General features: G+C 34.6%; 1 protein-coding gene and 1 long non-coding RNA gene across 2 annotated transcripts; one reads left to right on the top strand and one right to left on the bottom strand.

Moving 5' to 3' along the window:
* Positions 1-3,375: 3,375 nt before the first annotated feature.
* On the bottom strand, positions 3,376-4,078 carry LOC133801277 (uncharacterized). Its single transcript, XR_009876809.1, has 3 exons — positions 3,939-4,078; positions 3,567-3,857; positions 3,376-3,440 (listed from the first exon to the last, which is right to left on the bottom strand). It is a non-coding gene; the product is annotated as an uncharacterized LOC133801277 (long non-coding RNA).
* Positions 4,079-13,215: 9,137 nt separating this feature from the next.
* Positions 13,216-17,528, top strand: LOC133801771 (uncharacterized). The gene is made up of 3 exons (XM_062240022.1): positions 13,216-13,881; positions 14,051-14,101; positions 16,662-17,528. The coding sequence occupies exons 1-3, from the start codon at positions 13,499-13,501 to the stop codon at positions 16,669-16,671; spliced, it is 444 nt and encodes a 147-aa protein (XP_062096006.1). The 5' UTR covers positions 13,216-13,498; the 3' UTR covers positions 16,672-17,528.
* The last annotated feature ends 1,984 nt before the right edge of the window (positions 17,529-19,512 follow it).

Here is a 19,512-nt window from a genome sequence, read left to right as displayed (position 1 = left end):
TACGTATAAATTTGTGTTATACTACACTTTAGTATAACACATTTTTTGTGTTATACTACACTTTAGTACAACACATTTTTTGTTATATAATGAAGTTTGCATAACAAAATTCTTTACATAAAAAATGTTATTGTAATAGATATTATAACATAATTTTCTTATTATTTTAATATTTACATAAGTTTAAATTCTCATTATATATTCATTTTTAGAACATTAATTTATTCTATTATATTTTAATTTTTTTATATAATTAAAATTAACTTTCTAATATATACTAGCATCATCAAATGAACTTGATTTTCAAATAACAAAAAGTAAAAACATTCAACATTTTATTAACAATCCACAAATTAGTTTAAAACATTCAGCAGTGTATTAAAAATCCACAAAGTTTGGGAGATTTGAGTTACAAAAGCATTTACAATGATACTATTATTTCTAGGGTAGGTCCATCGAATATCATATCTCATTTAAAGGAGAGGTGTAATAGAATATGGAGCTCAAACAGGTACTAAACTCTAGACCTTAGGTTATTTGGGCACTAACTAGTAATTACAAAACAGTGATACATATTCGTAGTCAATTACAAATTTTCAGTAGTCCATATAATATATTCAAGAATTTCATTCTCTGCATTTCATGAAATCACTACAAGCATTTAAAGCATTGGCTCCCAAGAAGCTTCTCATACACCTGAAGCAAATACCCATTTAAACTCAAACCAGTAATCAAGAATCAAGCATACAAAACAGAGAGCTTGTGCTAGTAAAAGGAAAATAAAACGCAGCCAATTTATACAGAAAGAAAGCACTTTCAAAATCATAAAGAGTCCATATAAATAAGGATATGATGTTCCTACACAAGGTGAACATCTTTCATCCAATAATTCCTTCAAGCTTTTATCTTGAGATAATGTTACAACTAAGAAGGTATCAAGTGTACAAAAAAAGTGCAATGTGTTGTATAATAATGCAAAACTCATAATGAACTACCATGTTTCCTTACACGTGTTACCAAAACAAAAACTTTGATTACTTATTTCAAATAAAAATACTCACACAAATGATAGCTTACTTATAATATAATCCACAAATCATTTTATTTTAGCCCTGGAGTCTTTTACTTTTAACTACTTAAATAGTTACAGCAATTTGAGCTTAACAATTCAGCCTTTTCTCTTTTAACTTTTAAAGTCATTCCCGACTTTGGTAGATAAATTAGGCAAGGTATCTTACAATCATAACAGTGGTCAATTACTGAATAAGGAAAAATATACAACAATGTTGATATGTACCATGCATAGAAAAATGCATGACAAAGAATAAAACAATCTCCACGTTCATAAACAATCTCCATTTAGGGGTATGGGGAAAGAAATGAAAGCAAAAAAATAATAACAATTTAATTAGGGATGAGATTCGAGTAATGTACTAAAATTTGATGAGGTTGTTCCTCTAATTTAGAGAGCACTTATAGTTTTTGCTATTTTTTTGTGTTTCCGTTTCCTCTGATTTTCCTCGTTATGTCTTCTGACATAGAAAAGAAAAGAGATAAATAAATAAAAACAAGCACATTAGCTTTTAAAAAATGCCTAACATTGATTTCACACCATAATTGAAAAAAGGGCTTGATCTAGATAATTTCATATTTTTACAAAATTAGCTGAAACTGTGAGTTAGAATAAAAGTTTGAAGACAAGAAGATTAGAATTTGTGAGGCATCTTTGTAATACGAAGGTGCTTCTATATGCTTGGACCATAAAAAGACAAGATGAAAATCTTATCATGTCTAGTACAAATGTATCTATAAATATGGTAGCAATATTGGGTATGAGCAAAAGAGAAAGAAGCCATGGCAAGTGGTAAGCTAAAATTTGGTTAAGAGAAGAAGCAAATATATTTTTTTTCAAATTATTGGCCCTATTCAAATATTCTAAAGAATTTGCACCTAAAAATAATCACAAGATTCTGAGAACAGCAGCAGCATACTATGCGTATAAACTCCACTTCATAATAAACATTTATCTAAAAGAATTTAGTGAATCGAGTTTAAATTAGTAAGAACAATGTATCTATGCATCATCCACACGTTGGATTCTCAATAGGGAGGTGATAATGAATGTGATAACACATACAGACACACAAGTTCATGACCCTACATAATATGATGGAATATATTACACCTAACCTATCATATATGTTCAGACTAAATACCTTTATTCACATATATCTCAGTGAAGCATTCATTCAAACACCTCTAAGGCATTATTTATACTTTAAAAAAGAAAGCGAGACCATCAAAAGCAGTCAATAAGCAAGCAAGACCATTAAAAGCTTATTTAATGCATTGCCTGTTCATAACAATTCATTTAATAAGTAATTACGCAAATATAACAAGAAACATGTATTCCAACAAATAAGATTGTCCTGGCATATAATTGGCAGAAAAAAAATACCTCATCCATTCATATCAAGCCACGACGATGATCGGGCCAATCCAAAAGGAGTTGATGCCAAAGGATCGGGCCAATCCAGAAGTAGCAAGAGGGATGCTAGTGCAGACCCTTCCATCTCGAACAAGAGACGAGCTGTCAGTGCCAACTCTCAATATTGGACCAATCTGAGATGGAACAACACTACTTGGACTTCTTCTATGAGCCAAAGAAGGCAGGGAACTCAAAGGAGACCCAGTATGCTTCCAATATGCTGTAGCAATTGACTTGAGATGATTGTTGTCACCAAAGGAAAATCTCCCTAGAGCTGCCAGGATGGAAAAGAAATCAAACTTCATTAGCTCAGTTAACAAATTACAATACTGCCCCGGGAGGAGCATGATTGTTTGAGCAGCCTCAAGAGTATGAACAAGCTGCCAATATGCTTGTGGTACACAAAATTCAAATCATGGTAATGAGATGTATAGTAGCTAGAACCTGCATATGTATGGATTCAGTAGCTTATAACAGATAGAAAATCTACAATTATATCCAAATATATATGTATGAATGCAGTAGCTTATAGCATAAGGTCTAAAATTATGTATGGATACGGCTAAACAATAATCTGGTAGCCATGGAGATGGACCATAACAGTACAAAATTACAACAAGTGACTTGTGGTTGTAATGAAATGTCAGTGTCAGTGTCAGTGTCAGCAGTCACAGATAAAATCATGGTGTGGCAGTGGACAGCTCCATTGGCACACTACCATCCACACCAAAAATTTTAAACAAGGCAATGTCCGCTCTGTTGTCTAGAGGGTAAAACAAGGACATTTCATAGCATTAATTATCCAAACTATATAATTTTTTAACTATGGAAGAACCTTGACCCCGTCTGTGACAATCCACAATTACAGCCATTGCACGCTGTTCTGATATGCTTCCTGGCTATCAAGAAACCTGATGAAATATGTATGTCCCCCATCCTTCACTAGATCAACCTGGCATGACTATCAATCCTTGTAAAGATGCACAGCATAAAAGGGCACACCAAGAAAACAGTAATATAAAATACAATGAGCAAATTATTCTTAATTAAATATCCCGACTGTATAGATGAAACTAACCCAGTTGAAGTGAGCATTTGCATCAGCTTTTTCTGGTTGGTGCGGCACCTATTAACAAGCTCAACTATCACTTCATCTTTTACAGCCTGAGCAGAATGGAAAAAGAACCACATTAAGTTTCAGGGATAAGTAGCTCATAGAGATTAAAAAAAGGGGACAAGTAGCTCATATCATAGATCATAGAGATGAAAAAAATTCATTGCTCACACCGCTGAATCACCAGGATTTACTGCCTATAGCATGTCACTTAGGAGTTCCAGAACACTCTGCATAGCCTCCATGATTGACAAGCTTTATGAAAAAAAAAAAATCAGAAGACAAAAAATTTTCAAAACCTAATATCTAGATCATGAACTGCATTAAAATTGTCACCTCAAACTCTCAATTTCTGTAGCCATAGTTTCATCAAGCCTTCTTGAAGCATTGCTAGGCATTCCATATCCAGGTTGAGGACGACCCATGGTCTGATGTGAAGCAGGAGGTGTAAAAATAGGGACGGCGTCTAATGAACGTTTGGGAAATTCTACTCTAAAACACTGTCATTCATTCCATTCACTGTTATTGGATAACAATTCATTTGATTTGAGAGAGACAGAGAGACCTATTTCACAAATTTTAATATAATAGGATGTTAACAAATTTATATCAGTTATGAAACAGTGGGATACTAAGAATAGTGATCATTATCATTTCCAACTAGTAAGTCCCTAACACAGTCACGAAAAGTGTACAAATAGCTATGACTGGCTCTTCAAGTAATTTCTTTTTTTTAAAAAACAAACAAATTTAAGGGTCAAAATATTGAAATGGCAGCTACAACATGTTTAACCATTTGATATTGTGTTCTAGAAAGAAAAAAAACATAGGATCCATCAACCCTGTAAAGGCTGTGGTGAATTTTTATTTGAAAAGGTGATTGATGCCAATCAAACCTCATAATATCAAATTTCCATATCAAACCTAAAAAGGTGAGAACAATTTAAAAGGAAAAAAGAACTCTTCTAGAGTTAGCGCCACAGGGAGGAAGAGCACATAGCATCTAAAAGATGGAGCTAAATGCATCCCCTTAATTCATCATATGGCCAATAATATTGAGAATGCTTTCCTCCAGGCCCACCAAAAGCTTCTTTCTAAGAGTCAAGCAAGACCAAGATTTTCTCCCTCACTTGGATATCTACTTGAATGTTACAATCCACGTGTTTCAAAAGTTACAATCCATACAAATTCTTAATCAGAGAAAATAATTTAGATGCATAGAGAACTAGAAGAGAACACAATTCCACCAATAAAAGTTTGGAAAACAGTTACTAAACAAAAAGACGGGTAAATAAACGCCTATCCAACTTTGTTTGGCAAAAATAATATCCTTAACAATTCGGACAACTTAAATATGTGGAGAATGAGAATTGTTGATGAACTATACAAAACCAGTATGAAAAGGATGTACACTGTAACTGTATATATAAATATATATATGTGGGAGTGAGACTGCTAGCAACACTCTTCTTCCTAATCTCTCTCTCTCTCTCTCATTTCTTAGCATGTAGAAAAAAAAAGTTAGTATCCTAATACTAAATTATAATTTTTTGTAATAAGATTCCACATGAATATAGAGCAATGCGAACAATGCTCTTTTTCTCACTATCTTCTACAATTTTCACTCCTTTCATTACCCGACAAGAGCAATAAAAAGCTAATGTCTTAATATTAATTTTCATCTTACGGTAATAAGATTTCACATGTCAAGCAATGAGAAGGAATATAAAAGAGAGTGAGAATAGAGTGCTGCTGGTACTTCATTACACACAAACAAAGCACACTCATAAATGAAACTTGAGCCTATGCTTCAATAAATTACCAATTTACTTTAACGACCATACTCAGTGAGGAATGGCCAAATGGAACATCAAAAAGTCTTCCAAATATCCATTTTATCGGTATTGCACTTTAAATAAAGGCACCTTTAACAAACATAATAATTATGCAATTTAAACCTAATTGAATACTTACTTCTATAAAATAATAATATTGTCTCAATAATTAGATGTTACTGTATATCTCACCAATGGCGGTAGAGCACTACCTATGTGGTACGCCATCAGCATTGCCACATAGTAAAATTTGATATTAAGTGGAACCCACAACATCAATTGAGCACTGTTACATAGCGCTAATCTCATTATGAAATGGTGTATTTAAACATTTTAAAACTTACCTTCTTCTTCACAATTTTGATCATCTCCCCTAATACATTCCTCTTGGCAATTTGGAAGTGAACGTAATCCCCACAGTTCTTTACCATTGTTTCTAATAGCTACAGAACCCGAATTAATTGAACAAACCAGTTAGAAAAGATTGACCACAAAAAAAAAGGGGTTTTTGGTAGAATATACATATATAAATATATATACATTATTATACATATAAAAATACCAAATTTTTCAATAGAAAAATGAAAATTAAGGAATTTAGAAGTTCAAGCTAAGTTTACCATCAAAGAGAGTAGTTGAACTTTTGAGTTCTTATGTTGTAACCTTCTTTTCAGAGCTTTTACAACATCTTTTGCCTGCCTGCACATTCAAATTGATAGTTTTATGGAAAGGGTAAGCAGCAGAAGAAGAAATAAATGAAAAAATCAAATTTTTTTGTTTCTAATTGGAATTTAAATACATTAGAGTTTAAGAAATAAGATGGTTGGTGGAAAGAGTGACTAACAGAATTTAACAGGAACCACCAAAAAAAATCTCTTACTTGAAAAATGACATTAAAAGCAGTATATAATCAATTTCAAATGGATTCCTTGAGCCATGCTTAAACTATTTACCAGAAAAAAAATAGTGAAAGAAATAAATGCATACACATGTTTTTCGTCAAATTTTCGTGACTAATCTTAAATTTCTTTCAACCCACAATGAAAGACTAAAATTTCTGCAGAAAGCTCAAAAGAAAACATAAAAAATTAATAAATCGATCACGAAAAAGAAAATTAAACACAGCAGTCATAAATTTTCCTTCTAAAACATATCATACGCCCAAAGAAGAAACAAAAATCAAAGTCAAACCTCCAAAAAACGAAAACAAGAGTAAGAATGTTTGGTCTTGAAGCGTTTGATTTTGAATAGATTACGTACCAATGATGAGAATTGACGAAATCACATATATCGATGTTCATAGTCCAATGAGGACTTATCAGAAGATGGCTGGTCGCCTTCTCTACAACTACTGTAGCTGAAGACGACGATGATGAAGACGCCATCGACAACATCTCTCTTTATCTATCTCTTTCTCTCTCACTCTTCTTCGATACAACTGAAACTTTCTCTATATTCAACCAAAAATTTAAAACTAAGACAATATTATATGAACTCTGTACAATCCAATAATATCCTCACCCTTGGTTGCCACCTTTCGTACTGAGCACTCAAATTTTTCCCAATTGTTTCATGAGCTTTCTGCAGTGCCATTGAAAAAGGATTTGCAAGCAAAGGATTACAAAAACTAGTAGTTATTCTACTCACAATTTGGCACAACCAATGTTATATATCAACTGAATTTCAAATTGATGAAGGTACATCACAGAACCCCATTTTAACAAACAATTAAGAGAAATAAATGAAATTAGTTGAAAAGATAAGAGTAAACTCATCTTTAGGTTGCCATTTCGAGACTAAACCACTATCTAATGGACCAATGGGAAGACAAGCCTGAAAAGCCTCATGCCGAAATTCACACAAAACCATTGTTTGAGGCAAATAAGCCATACTCGTGGGAGTGGCAGTGGTGCCATTGCCATAACCACTACTAGTAGTCTCCGAATCCATTCTCTGCGAACTTAAATCAACATCATCATGGCTCAAAACGTACTCTTCTTCCAAATGATTCGAAACAAACGCCACCGAAGATTGCGAAAACCTGGAGGCCATCAAATCCCCCAATGCCATTCAAATCGAAAAAGGCCTCAATAAACAGAAACAACAGTTCAAGAAGAGATCAATCCACCCTTCCCTAATCGAGAAACCATAACTAAAAACAATTCAATCAATGAACACCAAAACGCTGGAAAGATTCAAGAAGAAAAAAGAAATGGAATACAAGAATGATTTAGAGAACTAGTCGACGAAGCCGCTAACCAGCGGCGCATGGAGAGTCATCTAATGAAAGAGAGAGAATCTAGCTCGAGAAACCCTAGAAATCCCAACAGACTTCTCTGAAAATCCTAGGTCGGGAGGAAGAAGATTTGAGCCGCATAAAAAAATAAATAATAATAAAAGAACAATGCCGGCACAAACAAAACAGAAGGGAAAAAAAACTGAGCAAAATAGGATTTTGTCAAATAAGAGGAAACTAGAGAAAGAAAGAAAGCAAAAAAAAGAAGAGAGAGAGAGTATATGCGAGCCAAAGAAGAAAACGGGGATTGACTTCGGAGATGTAGCCGAAGAAGAAAATAGGGCAGTACGAACAATGTAATTAAAAAAGAATTAGCTAGGAAAAAATATAACTTTTACAAGGGCGCGCACCCAAAATAAATTACCGCCATTTTTTCCTTTTACCACATATAAGTATATTATAATACTTTTTCAGTACTATTATATTTTTATGTTATGAAAATGGGTATTTTGTGTAGTGCAAGGTTTCTCGCATTAGTCTCCTCGACTTGTTTCACTTTTCCTTCCAACTCGTTTACCTCTATTTGACTGGGGACCATGTCATCCTGTAACTTGACTGCCTCAGCATGGTTCACCTCAAATGTAGTTTGGTATTTTTCCTTTACCTTATGGGTTTTTTCCAAATCCTCCTTTGCTTTCTTCAGCTCCTCACTGAGGGCTTTATTTGCCTCTTCTGCAGCTTGCTGCTTTCTTGCCCAATTTTTATGCTCCTCAGTAAATTTAGGGTTGTCCTCCTCGACAAGGTGCCACCCATTATTAATAGTGAGGATTGACTACAATCAACATAAAAATTTGAAAAATAAGTTAGTATGGGCGAAAATAATAAGCATCGAGAAGAGAAAATAAAGTTAAGAAAACTTATGCTAAGAAGCTCAATGAAACAATGACCAGTGACCTAGGTGTTTTTAAACGAGGAGAGAGAGGCAAATGCCTGTTAGCAGAGACGATGTTTCGCCACCTTCTGCAGCTTCTCGATTGTTGAGTTGGATGAATTGGTCAACATTTTGTTCAACGAGGGTTCTCCCACCTGCTCGCTGGAAGACTCATGCTTAGGAGAAGGTGGAGGAGTTTTCATCTTTGAGGGAGGGTGAGTCTCTGTTGTTCGAAACTTTTTGTTTGGGGAACCCCACTTGTGCCTCCAGCCTCTTTTTTGCTTGAACTTTCAAAGCCAGTTGATTGGCTACCCAAGGAGTAAATGTTGAAGGCGTTTTTAGCTGGCATGACTGGCAGATGATAGCAATAGTTAGTTAAATATTCATAAGAATAATTCAAAACAAACTAAGAAAAAATCTAAGTTATATACCGTAACTACAATTATTGGTCACTACATTTTCTAAGCTACTACTGCTACAAACTTTATCGACCTCAAAGAATTCTGAATTAAAGCGACCGATCGAAGAAATAAAGTTGCGATCCCTATTGAACAGAATATTCGAAATAGGAAACATGTTTAAAATATTAAAAGGTCCATACTGTTTACGTCGTTAGAGTCGTCTACCCGACCAGGGTGCTCGGGGAGATTTTTTTTTCCCTTCCTGTGGAAGGGGGAATAGGTGTTGATTGGGGAATGGGGCCAGGCTCCCTTATGGAAACCGCAGTTGGTCAACACTTGGGTGATTGGGAGACATCTTGATGTTTGTCGGAGGGATCATGCTCTCTAGTGCCTTCCCAGTGGCACTTCTGGTAGTTGACTCCCTCACATTTTGGTGGGGCTCTATAAGATCGACCAACCTTAAATTATTTTCTCTAACCAGCTCCTTGACACTCTTCTCTGTAGAGGTCATGCTACCTAAGGTGGTGGCTCTCTCTACCATTGATTGAGTAGGCTATGGTCAAAGTCATAGGCCTAAATTTAAGAAATGGACTAAGACACAAACAGAAGGAAGGGACTAGTAAGTGGAAAAAGGTCATTAAGAGAAGTGTTTACCTCCCCAAGTGAAGGAAAAATTGTCTACGACCAAGTCAATCGTGTGAAAATATTCCTGGAAGTATTTCCTTACATTTGATTTGTAAATCATATCTGTCAGGAATGTGCAACCAGACTCCTGGTGGTAGAAGTGGAAGAACCCCGTATTATTCTGGTTGGGGTTGGCCTTAAGATCACATAGATAATTGATCTCGTGAGGAGTGGGTTGGGAACACTATTTGTGATGATAAAGGATAAAGAGTGCGGATAACACTCTATACCCATTCGGGGTAATTTGAAAGGGGTGGTATCAAAGTAGTTTGCCACCCCTCATAAATAGTCGTGCAGGGGCAAGATTGCCCCTGCCTTGATGTGGTACCTCGAACAGGCGCTATAAGTGTGACTAGGCACGTTTGCCTGCTGGTCGGGTATAGGTTTGTACAAAGTAATCCTAGGAAGGTCATACTTCTTGGGGTACTTGGCCACCATCCTGCTTGATATGATGTTAGGAGAGGCAATGTACCAGGGCACATTCTTCTTATTTATTCCCTCTTTTACAAAGGCAGAATTAAGGAGCAGCTAGATGGTTGCTCAGTGGTTTCAGGATAGGGGTGGGATGATTGACCCTTAGCATTGGTCGCATGTTGACCAACGTGAGGATCAGGGGTCTTTTTCTATTTCTGGGCAACCTATTTTACTCGAGCCAGCGATGGATTAAATCTTGGTCGGCTAGGAGAAGGAGTTGGTCTAGGATAAATGAGCGATAGAATTGGTTGTGTTGGAATCTAGCATATAGGCAAGAAAGGATACTGGGCGTCTACGAACAGCAAAGCTAGGACGCCATCATCTATTGTCCTCTCACCCACCCAAGGACCATGCATGAATATCTTAGAAGAAGAAGGGGAAGTGAGAATCTACGTCAAATTGGATGAATAACACTAACAAGAAAATTAATAGTGCTTGTGGATAAACAGATTAATATCTAAGAGCAGAGGAGGAAAATGATCTAAAAGTGAAAAATTAAAAGTGTTTTGAGGAAAAGGTTTCACCTTTGAAACAACGGGATAAACCTAGATTTTTTAAAAGCCAAAATTGAAATTTTACTTTGGTGTTAGACCGAAAATCAGTTTTTATACCCTCATTTACCCTTCCTAATGTCTTTACACACTTAAATACTACCTAAAGACCCTTTTGAACCCATACACAATTTTTGCCTAAAATTCAGGTATTCTCAAGAACAACACAAAGAACTTTAAGATAACAGTTACAAAAATGAAGAATCATGTTAAACTTACTTGAAGTGAAGATTGTTGAATAAATCGTGTAGAAACTACTCGAAAATGCCTGGAAAATTGTCTCGAATTGCTTGGAAAGTGATTGAAGAAACATTGAAGGTTATTGAAGAGAGAGAAAGTTAAGGAGAAAAGGGAAAAAGGAAGTGAAGTTTTATATTAATATATATATATACTCGAGTAGGCGAAGTGAAAAGCCACGATCGAAAAGGAGATTTTTGAAGAATGGGGATATTTAAAGCTGTAACGCCCTACTTCCTTAGAGTTGTTACTATGTGCGTTAAAAATGTACCGCTAGCTTGCTAATCGAGGTTTTAGGTTAAAAGTGTGACTAAATTGAAATAAAACTCATTTAATGACATAAAACGTAAATATTTGGACATTCATTGAAATCATAAGAAGTTATGCAGTTGGTATCCCAAAAATACTGTTTAGAAAATGTATTACAACTCAAAAATATTAGTACAATCGACCTAGGCGACAAAACAAACCATTACATTACATTTCCCAAAATAAATCTGGTCGTGGCAGCCATGTAGGCCGAACATGTAACCGTCGCTCCACACTCTCCGTACTCATGGTTGTTCGACCTTTCCTTTGCCCTTACATACACCATAGAGCACCCATGAGTCCAACCCAGCAAGAAAACTCAACGTATAACTTATAACATATCAATAAACCAATATACAGCAAAATAATCAACAGACTAAACATGTAGCGGCCTATGCCGACCCAAGTGCTTTACCAGGCCATTGGTTCGCGTTCTTCATCGAGTGGTCGGATACAACACCCTTGGAGGGTCTCAGGCTAATGTCCTACACTCAGCGTGCTCAACGCCGATCCCGGTCCCTTGCCGTACCAGGCTTCTTCCCGTTTTCGGCCTTTGCCGTTCTAGGCCTTCATCGTTCTAACATAAACATGTATAACACAGCATAGCATTCATAGATATTCACACACAAGTTACACATAAACAATAGAGCCACACTCTGAAATACAAACAATTGGGCCATGCCCTGCTCTACGGGTACAACAGTTTTCTTACCTGTGTCTCAAGCCGATTGACTACACTACTACAAAACTGTACTTATTCAACACACGAGAGACAACAGTAGCTCTTGAACTGCCGTGCCATGCAAATTAAAACTTACATGAGACAACATTTCTAGTAAGACTATCGTAACATGTCTACTTTTACAATGAGACGACATTTCTACGAAAACTAGTGTGTCATCCAATATAATTTTTTTTAATCAAGTAGGGATAAATTTGTATTTTCTATTATAATTTAATATATTATATAAATATATTCTTCAAAAAATTATAAATTAATAATATGCAACATAGAATAACTATTAGTCAAAAAATAAGTTTTTTTAAAAAAAGTATTTATTCAAATAATTGTATAATTTTATAATAATTTGTAATGTTAATTGTTATTTAAATTATTTAATATATATTTAATAAAAGAATTTTTTTAAAATGTAAATTCAAGAATGCTACTTATTATGATGTTATAGAACTAATTTTCTTTTTCTCTTTTGAAACTAATAACAACTATTTAAAAAACGAACAGAAAAATTAATTAATATTGAAATAAAACTTGTCAAGTAGTAACTAATAATTTGTAATACTAAATTTTCTTAGTTAAAAATAAGTTATATAAATCAATTTATCCAAATTTTTAATGTTTTTTTAAAATAAATTAGTTTAATTAAATATGTATCTTCTTATATAATTTAATAAATATAAGTGTTAGTTGAAAATGAGTTATTGAAATCATTAAAAAAAATTAATATTAATTAGTTGTTAAATTTTTATAATATTGTACTTTTAATAAATTAATAATATTTATTAAGATGAAAAGTTAACTAAAATAAAAAGATTATAATTTTGATAAATAATAATACGTGTTTTTATTTCCTTTTAAAACTAAAAATAATTTACATAAAAAATAAATATATATTTTAATACTGTATAGGGTAAATGCTCATTTCCTACCCTGTATTTTATCAAAATATAATATTAGCACCCTATGTTTTCAATAATATTCATTCGATATCTTGTAATTGCAAATCGTACCTATTTGGTACCCTAAATTTATATTTGGTCAACTCATTTTTTAAAAATAAATAAACTACCTTAAGTTATATTTATAATTAATTAAATTATTTATTAATAAAACACCAAAATATGAAACAAATAAGAAATATATTTTAATTCAAACAAAGTAAATAGAAAGAAAAAAAATATTTGTCCTTTTCTCTCTCCCCTTCCCGCGTCGTCATCCCCGATTCAATCTCTCTCTCTCTCTCACTCACTTCTCTTTTTCCTCAAGACCCCCGACTACTCCCTCTTTCTCTCTCACTTTCTTTCTCCTTTTCCTCTCTCTACTTCTACACCTCCAGCACAGACCAAATCTCGAGACCCCCGGCTGCATCTCTGCCCCTTCCTTACTCTCACTTTCTTTCTTCATTCTTTCATCCCTCCCGAATTCCTCTCTCTCTCCCTCTCTCTCCCTCTCTCTCTATCCCTTATCTACTTACCCTCGCGGAGGGTCATGGGTCGTGGATGGGGCTATGGACGGGTTGGAGGGTTTCGGGCTCGCGGAGGGTCGTGGGTGGCTCATACTCACAGAGAGGTCATGGGTGGCTTGGTCTTGCAAAGAGGTCGTGGGTGACGGGGAAGAGGTTTGGGTCTGGGCTTGTGGTCTTCCTTGTGCTAGATGTGGGCTCATTGGTGGGAATGGGTATTGGGCAAACGGTGGGGGCTCGGGGGTCGGTCATCGGCAAAGCGCGCAAACAACAGGAGCTCGAGGGTCTTGGGAAAACGGCACAAACGACGGGCTTAGGTTCGTGGGTGGCTCGGTCTCACGGAGGGGGTGGGTGGCTCGGTCTCGCAGAGGGGTCTTGGGTGGCGGTTTCTCTCTATGTTAATGGAGAAGATGAAGAGCGGTAAGTGTTTTATTTTCTTTTTTATTTTTGTTAGTTTCTCACTGGTAACTGAAATGTAATTGTGATATATCTGGTCATTGATAACTAAATGGATTCGTAGCGCTTGCCTTAATTATCTGGTCATTTTTTCTGTATTTGCTATGGTTAATATTCAGTGATTGTTTTGTAGAAGGACCAGTGGCCCCAAAGATCAACAAAAGGAAAATGGACAGGTGAAGAGGTAATTGTTAATAGACTAAACTTGATTTCATTTATGTAGTTAGGATATATGCATGTATGCTTCCTCTAAAGTGGATGCCCAATATCTTGTAGCTCTTTTTGTGGTCATGTATTTGATCTTAAGATATTCATTGGTTATTATTTTATCATATAAGCAGGAGGATGAATTTATAGTTTAGTTAGTGAATAAATATGGAGGATTTGTACTTTTTTGTGCTTTATAAATGGATATGGAATCGGAATGGGTCTTTTTTATGAATGAGTACACTCATTTTTCATGTCCCCATGTAATTTATTGCTTTGAATTTTTCTTAGGCATATTTTTATTATTTTCCAATTAAAAAAAAATAAGTAAATAATTCTTACTTCAATTATATGCATAGTTAAATATTGTTTTATTTTATTTTTATCTTTATTCTCTGCCCAATTTTGATATAGTTAAATCTGAAAATACTTTCTATTACCGTTGAATGCATATGTGATATCAATTTGTTTTTAAACATAAAAGTTCCAAAAATTTGAATTGTAGTTTGTTTGTCTATTAATAATTATGTGTTCAGTTGATATGCCTACTTACAAATGACAACTTTTGTGTTAAAGAAGCTTAATAGTATAGCCTCAAATAGTTTGACTAATAATTGAAAACATTTATTTATTTATTATTATTATTATTTTGTAATCTAATGTTATTTAAATCATAATTACTATAAGGTTAATGTAAAAAATTTCGATGGACTTATCAGTCATTATGTAAATGTATATATAATAATGTTAAATTTGTTGTTATATTTCTAATTATATTTTTGTTTACTTATTTAGTATAATAAATAATTTCATGAATCATTTAATTTATTGTTTATAATATAGAACTATTCCATACTCTGAACTATTTTATCATATCAGATTCATGTGGTTCTTCATCCATTAATAATTTGTGTTGATAAATAAAAGTGTGAGATATTTTTTCTCTAATTAAGAAAATTAAATCACAAATTTGATAAATAATTAGTGTATGTATCTTAAGGATTATGATTGGACATTGTTTGGTCTTTTCATGAGAAAGAGGATAGATGGTATAAGAACTTGTGCTTTAAGATTTAATTTGAATTTCTTACTCATCAAAACGCTATAATTATTTTCTAATGGGTATATTTAGTGGTGGATTTGTGCTCTCTCACTCTCCATTCTATTTGTAGCAGGTAAATATATATTTTATATTCAATTTCACTGAATATGTTTGTAGTATGATCTTTAAATGAGGTTGAACTTCTTTGATTAGTATTTAATGTTGTTGTTCTACTTGTATTAGATATATTTGGAGGTGTCATTGGAATTAATATCAAACTCAGGAGTTGGAAATTTAACTTTTTTTTTACTCATTATATTTAGTTAAATACAATCTTCTTTGACTATAACAAGCTTCAATTTAGCTTTGGATTGAGCATTAAGTCAGGTTTGTAGTTAACTTCTAATTTTCTATATGATAATCATATATGCTTTTCTCATACCTCTTATTGTGTCAGTCCATTCTTTGCTCTTACATTCAACGCTCCATTTATTTCCTCACCGTTTTTGCTCTTGTTTTCGCAAACTTAAAGTCTATGTCCATTTTTAGAATTTGTTTATGGCAGTTTTGACTGATAAACAAGGGCATTTGTCTTCCATAATGTTGTATTTTGTTCATTACTTATGAAAATTCACTTGAGTTTGATTTTGTTTCTATATGACAATTAAGATTATGGTGTTTGATGGCAAGTATCATAGTAGAATGTGTGTTGATATTCTTACGATCTTGCTGCAACATGGGTTTTTTATTTTAGATCAATGGATATGTCTCTCCTTGTTAAGGTGAGTAAAAGTTTTATTTTTAATTTCCATTAGTTTCATCTCGGCTGCGAGCAAAGCTTAAATGTATATAAATAAAGTTAATAGGTTTGTGTTGGATGTGTATGTGTGCTCTATTTTCAATTCAAGTCCATTTGCTTTCACTTAAGTAATGTGTTCACTGCAATTAATAATTCACAAAAGATATTCAAGAAAATGCCTCAAAGAAACTCAATTGTTTTAATGGTTCTTTTTGCTTAATGGGTTTTGGGATGTTGTTGATGTTTTGGGTTTTGGCTAGACAATGATGTATATTTTCTATTCTCATTTGTTTTGGCTTTTACTTGGATCTTTAATGGTTTTTGTTTTTTTTAATATGTGTGTTGGTGTGTACATGTGAACTTTACTATGTTTGTCTATATGGAGACCTTTCAAGGACGTTATTGGCTCCTAGAGTTGGAGAAAGATAGACAAACATGACCTAGCAATTACATAGTAAAATATTTATATATAGAGAGAGAGATATTTAGTAAAATATGTTTAGTAAAATAGTCAATTGCCCTCGTCAAACATCGTCAGTAGAGTGCGGCTTTTATACATAAGAATGATGAAGGACTATTGCTTGAATGAGACACCAATGCGATTGTTAACTAGTAATGTAAGTGTATTTATAATTATTGAACTATAATTCTATTGAATTTAATTTCTGACTTAGTTTTTTATTTTGTGTTTTGTAGTGTGGTGTGACGAATACATATACACTTGGCAAAATTAATGAAACTCGAAATGAATGGGCAGCCAAGTTTCTTGAGCAGATGAGTCATAGCTAGAGTAACTTTTGAAACCAGAATTAAAAAATATACTAATTGTAGATTTTAGTTAGCACTTACATAGTTGTTGCAAGTATATATTTTGATCTTGTAATTTTTAGATTTGGAACATACTGAATTCTATAGATTTTGTGTGCCTATTGATTCTGTCTGAACTATGTTGTAATTACACTGGAAATTGTGAATGAATATAGTTGTTGAATATAGAGAAATTAAAAAAAAATCCCATATTCTACATGGGGCGTCAGTCTCCAAAAAATCGTCGTCTTATGCAGGGGACGATGCTTGCACATAAATTGTCATCTCATGTACTGCATGAGGACGACGCTTGAGTGGGAACTGTCGTCTCATTTATTTCAGTGGATGACACTTGCACAAAAACGATTGTCTCATGTACCACAGGAGATAACGTTTGTATAGGAACAATCGTCTCATGTACGACAAGAGATGACACTTTTATTTAAACCGTCGTTTCATAACTTACATGGCGTGACATTGCATGGGATGACAGTATTGGAACTGACATACGAGAGTCCATACGACAGTTTAAAATCATCATCCCATGTCAATTTTGTAGTAGTTCCACTGCGATACCGAGCACGATCCCCTAATCCGAGCTTTGTTGAAAACCTCTGTGAGAGTTTCGGTCTGAGGTAATTCCCTAAGTCTTTAAGCTTGTTTTCCCCAACAAATCCCAGCCTTGAATCCTCAATTTTCTGGGCAATTTCCTTTAAAATTCTCAAACCACTCAAGGACCAAGAGAGGGAGAGAAAACTGTGAGATAGAGAGTGAGAGTTTGTGTTTTCTTCTAAGTGACTCTAGAGTCTTAGCTGTGTAAGGTCTAAGGTTATCCCCTAGCTAAAAAGTCCAAAACGCCCTCAAGACTAACCTAAATCCTCTAGTGTCATCAAGCGCAATCCCGTCAATCGCCACATCATTCTAATTCCTCGAGTGTTCCTATAAATTCCCATTTAACCCAACATGCCCAAGTGACGTGAAGGAGGGGTTGATAAGGTTTTTGAAGGATAATCTGGATGTATTCGCATGGAGCCACGAAGATATGGTGGGTATAGAACCCAATGTTATGTGCCGCCATTTGAATATCTCCCCTGAAGCGAGGCCTGTTAGGCAGAAGAGGCAGGCGCTAGACCCTGAAAGGTACGCAGCCTTAAAGGAGGAGGTCGACAAGCTAAAGACCAATGGGTTTATCCGTGAGTCATTTTACCCTGTATGGGTGTCGAATTCAGTACTAGTCCCAAAACCGAATGGGAAATGGAGGACCTGCGTCGACTTCTCAAACCTGAATAAAGCTTGTCGTAAGGACAACTTCCCGCTCCCGAGGATAGATTAGTTAGTAGATGCGACAGCGGGGCATGAATTACTAAGCTTCATGGATGCCTACTCGGGAGACAACCAGATTCCTATGAACCCAGCGGATGAAGAGCATACGTCGTTCATAACGGATAAAGGACTCTACTGTTATAAGGTGATGCCCTTTGGGTTGAAGAACGCGGGTGCCACCTATCAAAGGTTGGTCAATAAGATGTTCGCTAGCCAGATAGGGAGGAACATGGAGGTATATGTTGATGATATGTTAGTAAAAACGAAGACTGCTAAAGAGCTCAACAAGGACCTTGGTGAGATGTTTGACACACTCAGGAAGTATCGAATGAAGTTGAATCCTTTCAAGTGCACCTTCGGTGTATCCTCAGGAAAATTCTTGGTTTTCATGGTCAACTTCAGAGGCATCGAGGCCAATCCTGATAAGATAAAGGCCCTGATAGAAATGAGCACGCCAAAGAACAAGAAGGAAGTGCAATGTCTAACGGGAAGGTTGGCTTCCCTTAATAGATTCATTTCGAGGTCAACTGATAAGTGCCTCCCCTTCTTTGACATCCTAAAAGGGAGCAAAAAGTTTGCTTGGGATGAGAAATGTTATAATGACCCACTACTCTAGACTTTTGGACCATTAATGAAACTATACATACAAACCTTAATAAGACTTACATTTGCGAAAATACCATAAATATATTAGAAACTTGTAAAGACAAAAGTTACTTTCATAAAATAAGTAGGATATGGGTACCCATTGTCTTTAAAACAAAACATAACTTAATGTAAAAAGGAGTTACATAGAAAGTGCGGAAAATACATGTAAAACCATAAAAAAGTAAAACAAGACTACATCCTCGAGAAATCGAACTCTCGACTCCTTGCCTCCACTCACCATCGATACACATTCTCTAAGCATCCGCGAATCTTACCGCCTCTAAAGCTATTTTCCGGCACATAAAACAAAAAGGAATGAGCCTAACGCCCAGCAAGGAAAATCTAACACATAGTCATAAACATAAATTTCATAATAAACATAAAGACATATCATAACACTTATTACATACACTTATTATAATGGCCATTATTACTTGGGGTCCCATAGACTAAACAAGTCATATGCCCATGAGATTAGTGGGGTCCTACTAGCTAAGTAGGTCATATGCCCATAATCTTTTGGGGTCTTGTTAGTCATATGGGTCATATGCCCAAGCCTACATACATACATACATATCATAATACATTTAATAACATAAAACATAAGATAACATAAGCATATAACATATTGATTCTACCCTATTTTCCTTACCAAAGTTACCGGGATAAGAGGACATCGTTGGGACTTTTTGGAACACTCCTAAAACCATATATAACAGGGTGAGACTAATGAAGAAAAAGAGATGACATGAAAGGAATGGAAAGACTA

This window comes from Humulus lupulus, chromosome 9 (genome assembly GCF_963169125.1).
Source record: "Humulus lupulus chromosome 9, drHumLupu1.1, whole genome shotgun sequence".
In the NCBI taxonomy this organism is placed as follows: domain Eukaryota; kingdom Viridiplantae; phylum Streptophyta; class Magnoliopsida; order Rosales; family Cannabaceae; genus Humulus; species Humulus lupulus.
Note: the sequence above shows the minus strand (reverse complement) of the source record. Positions and strands in the feature narration are given on the sequence as shown.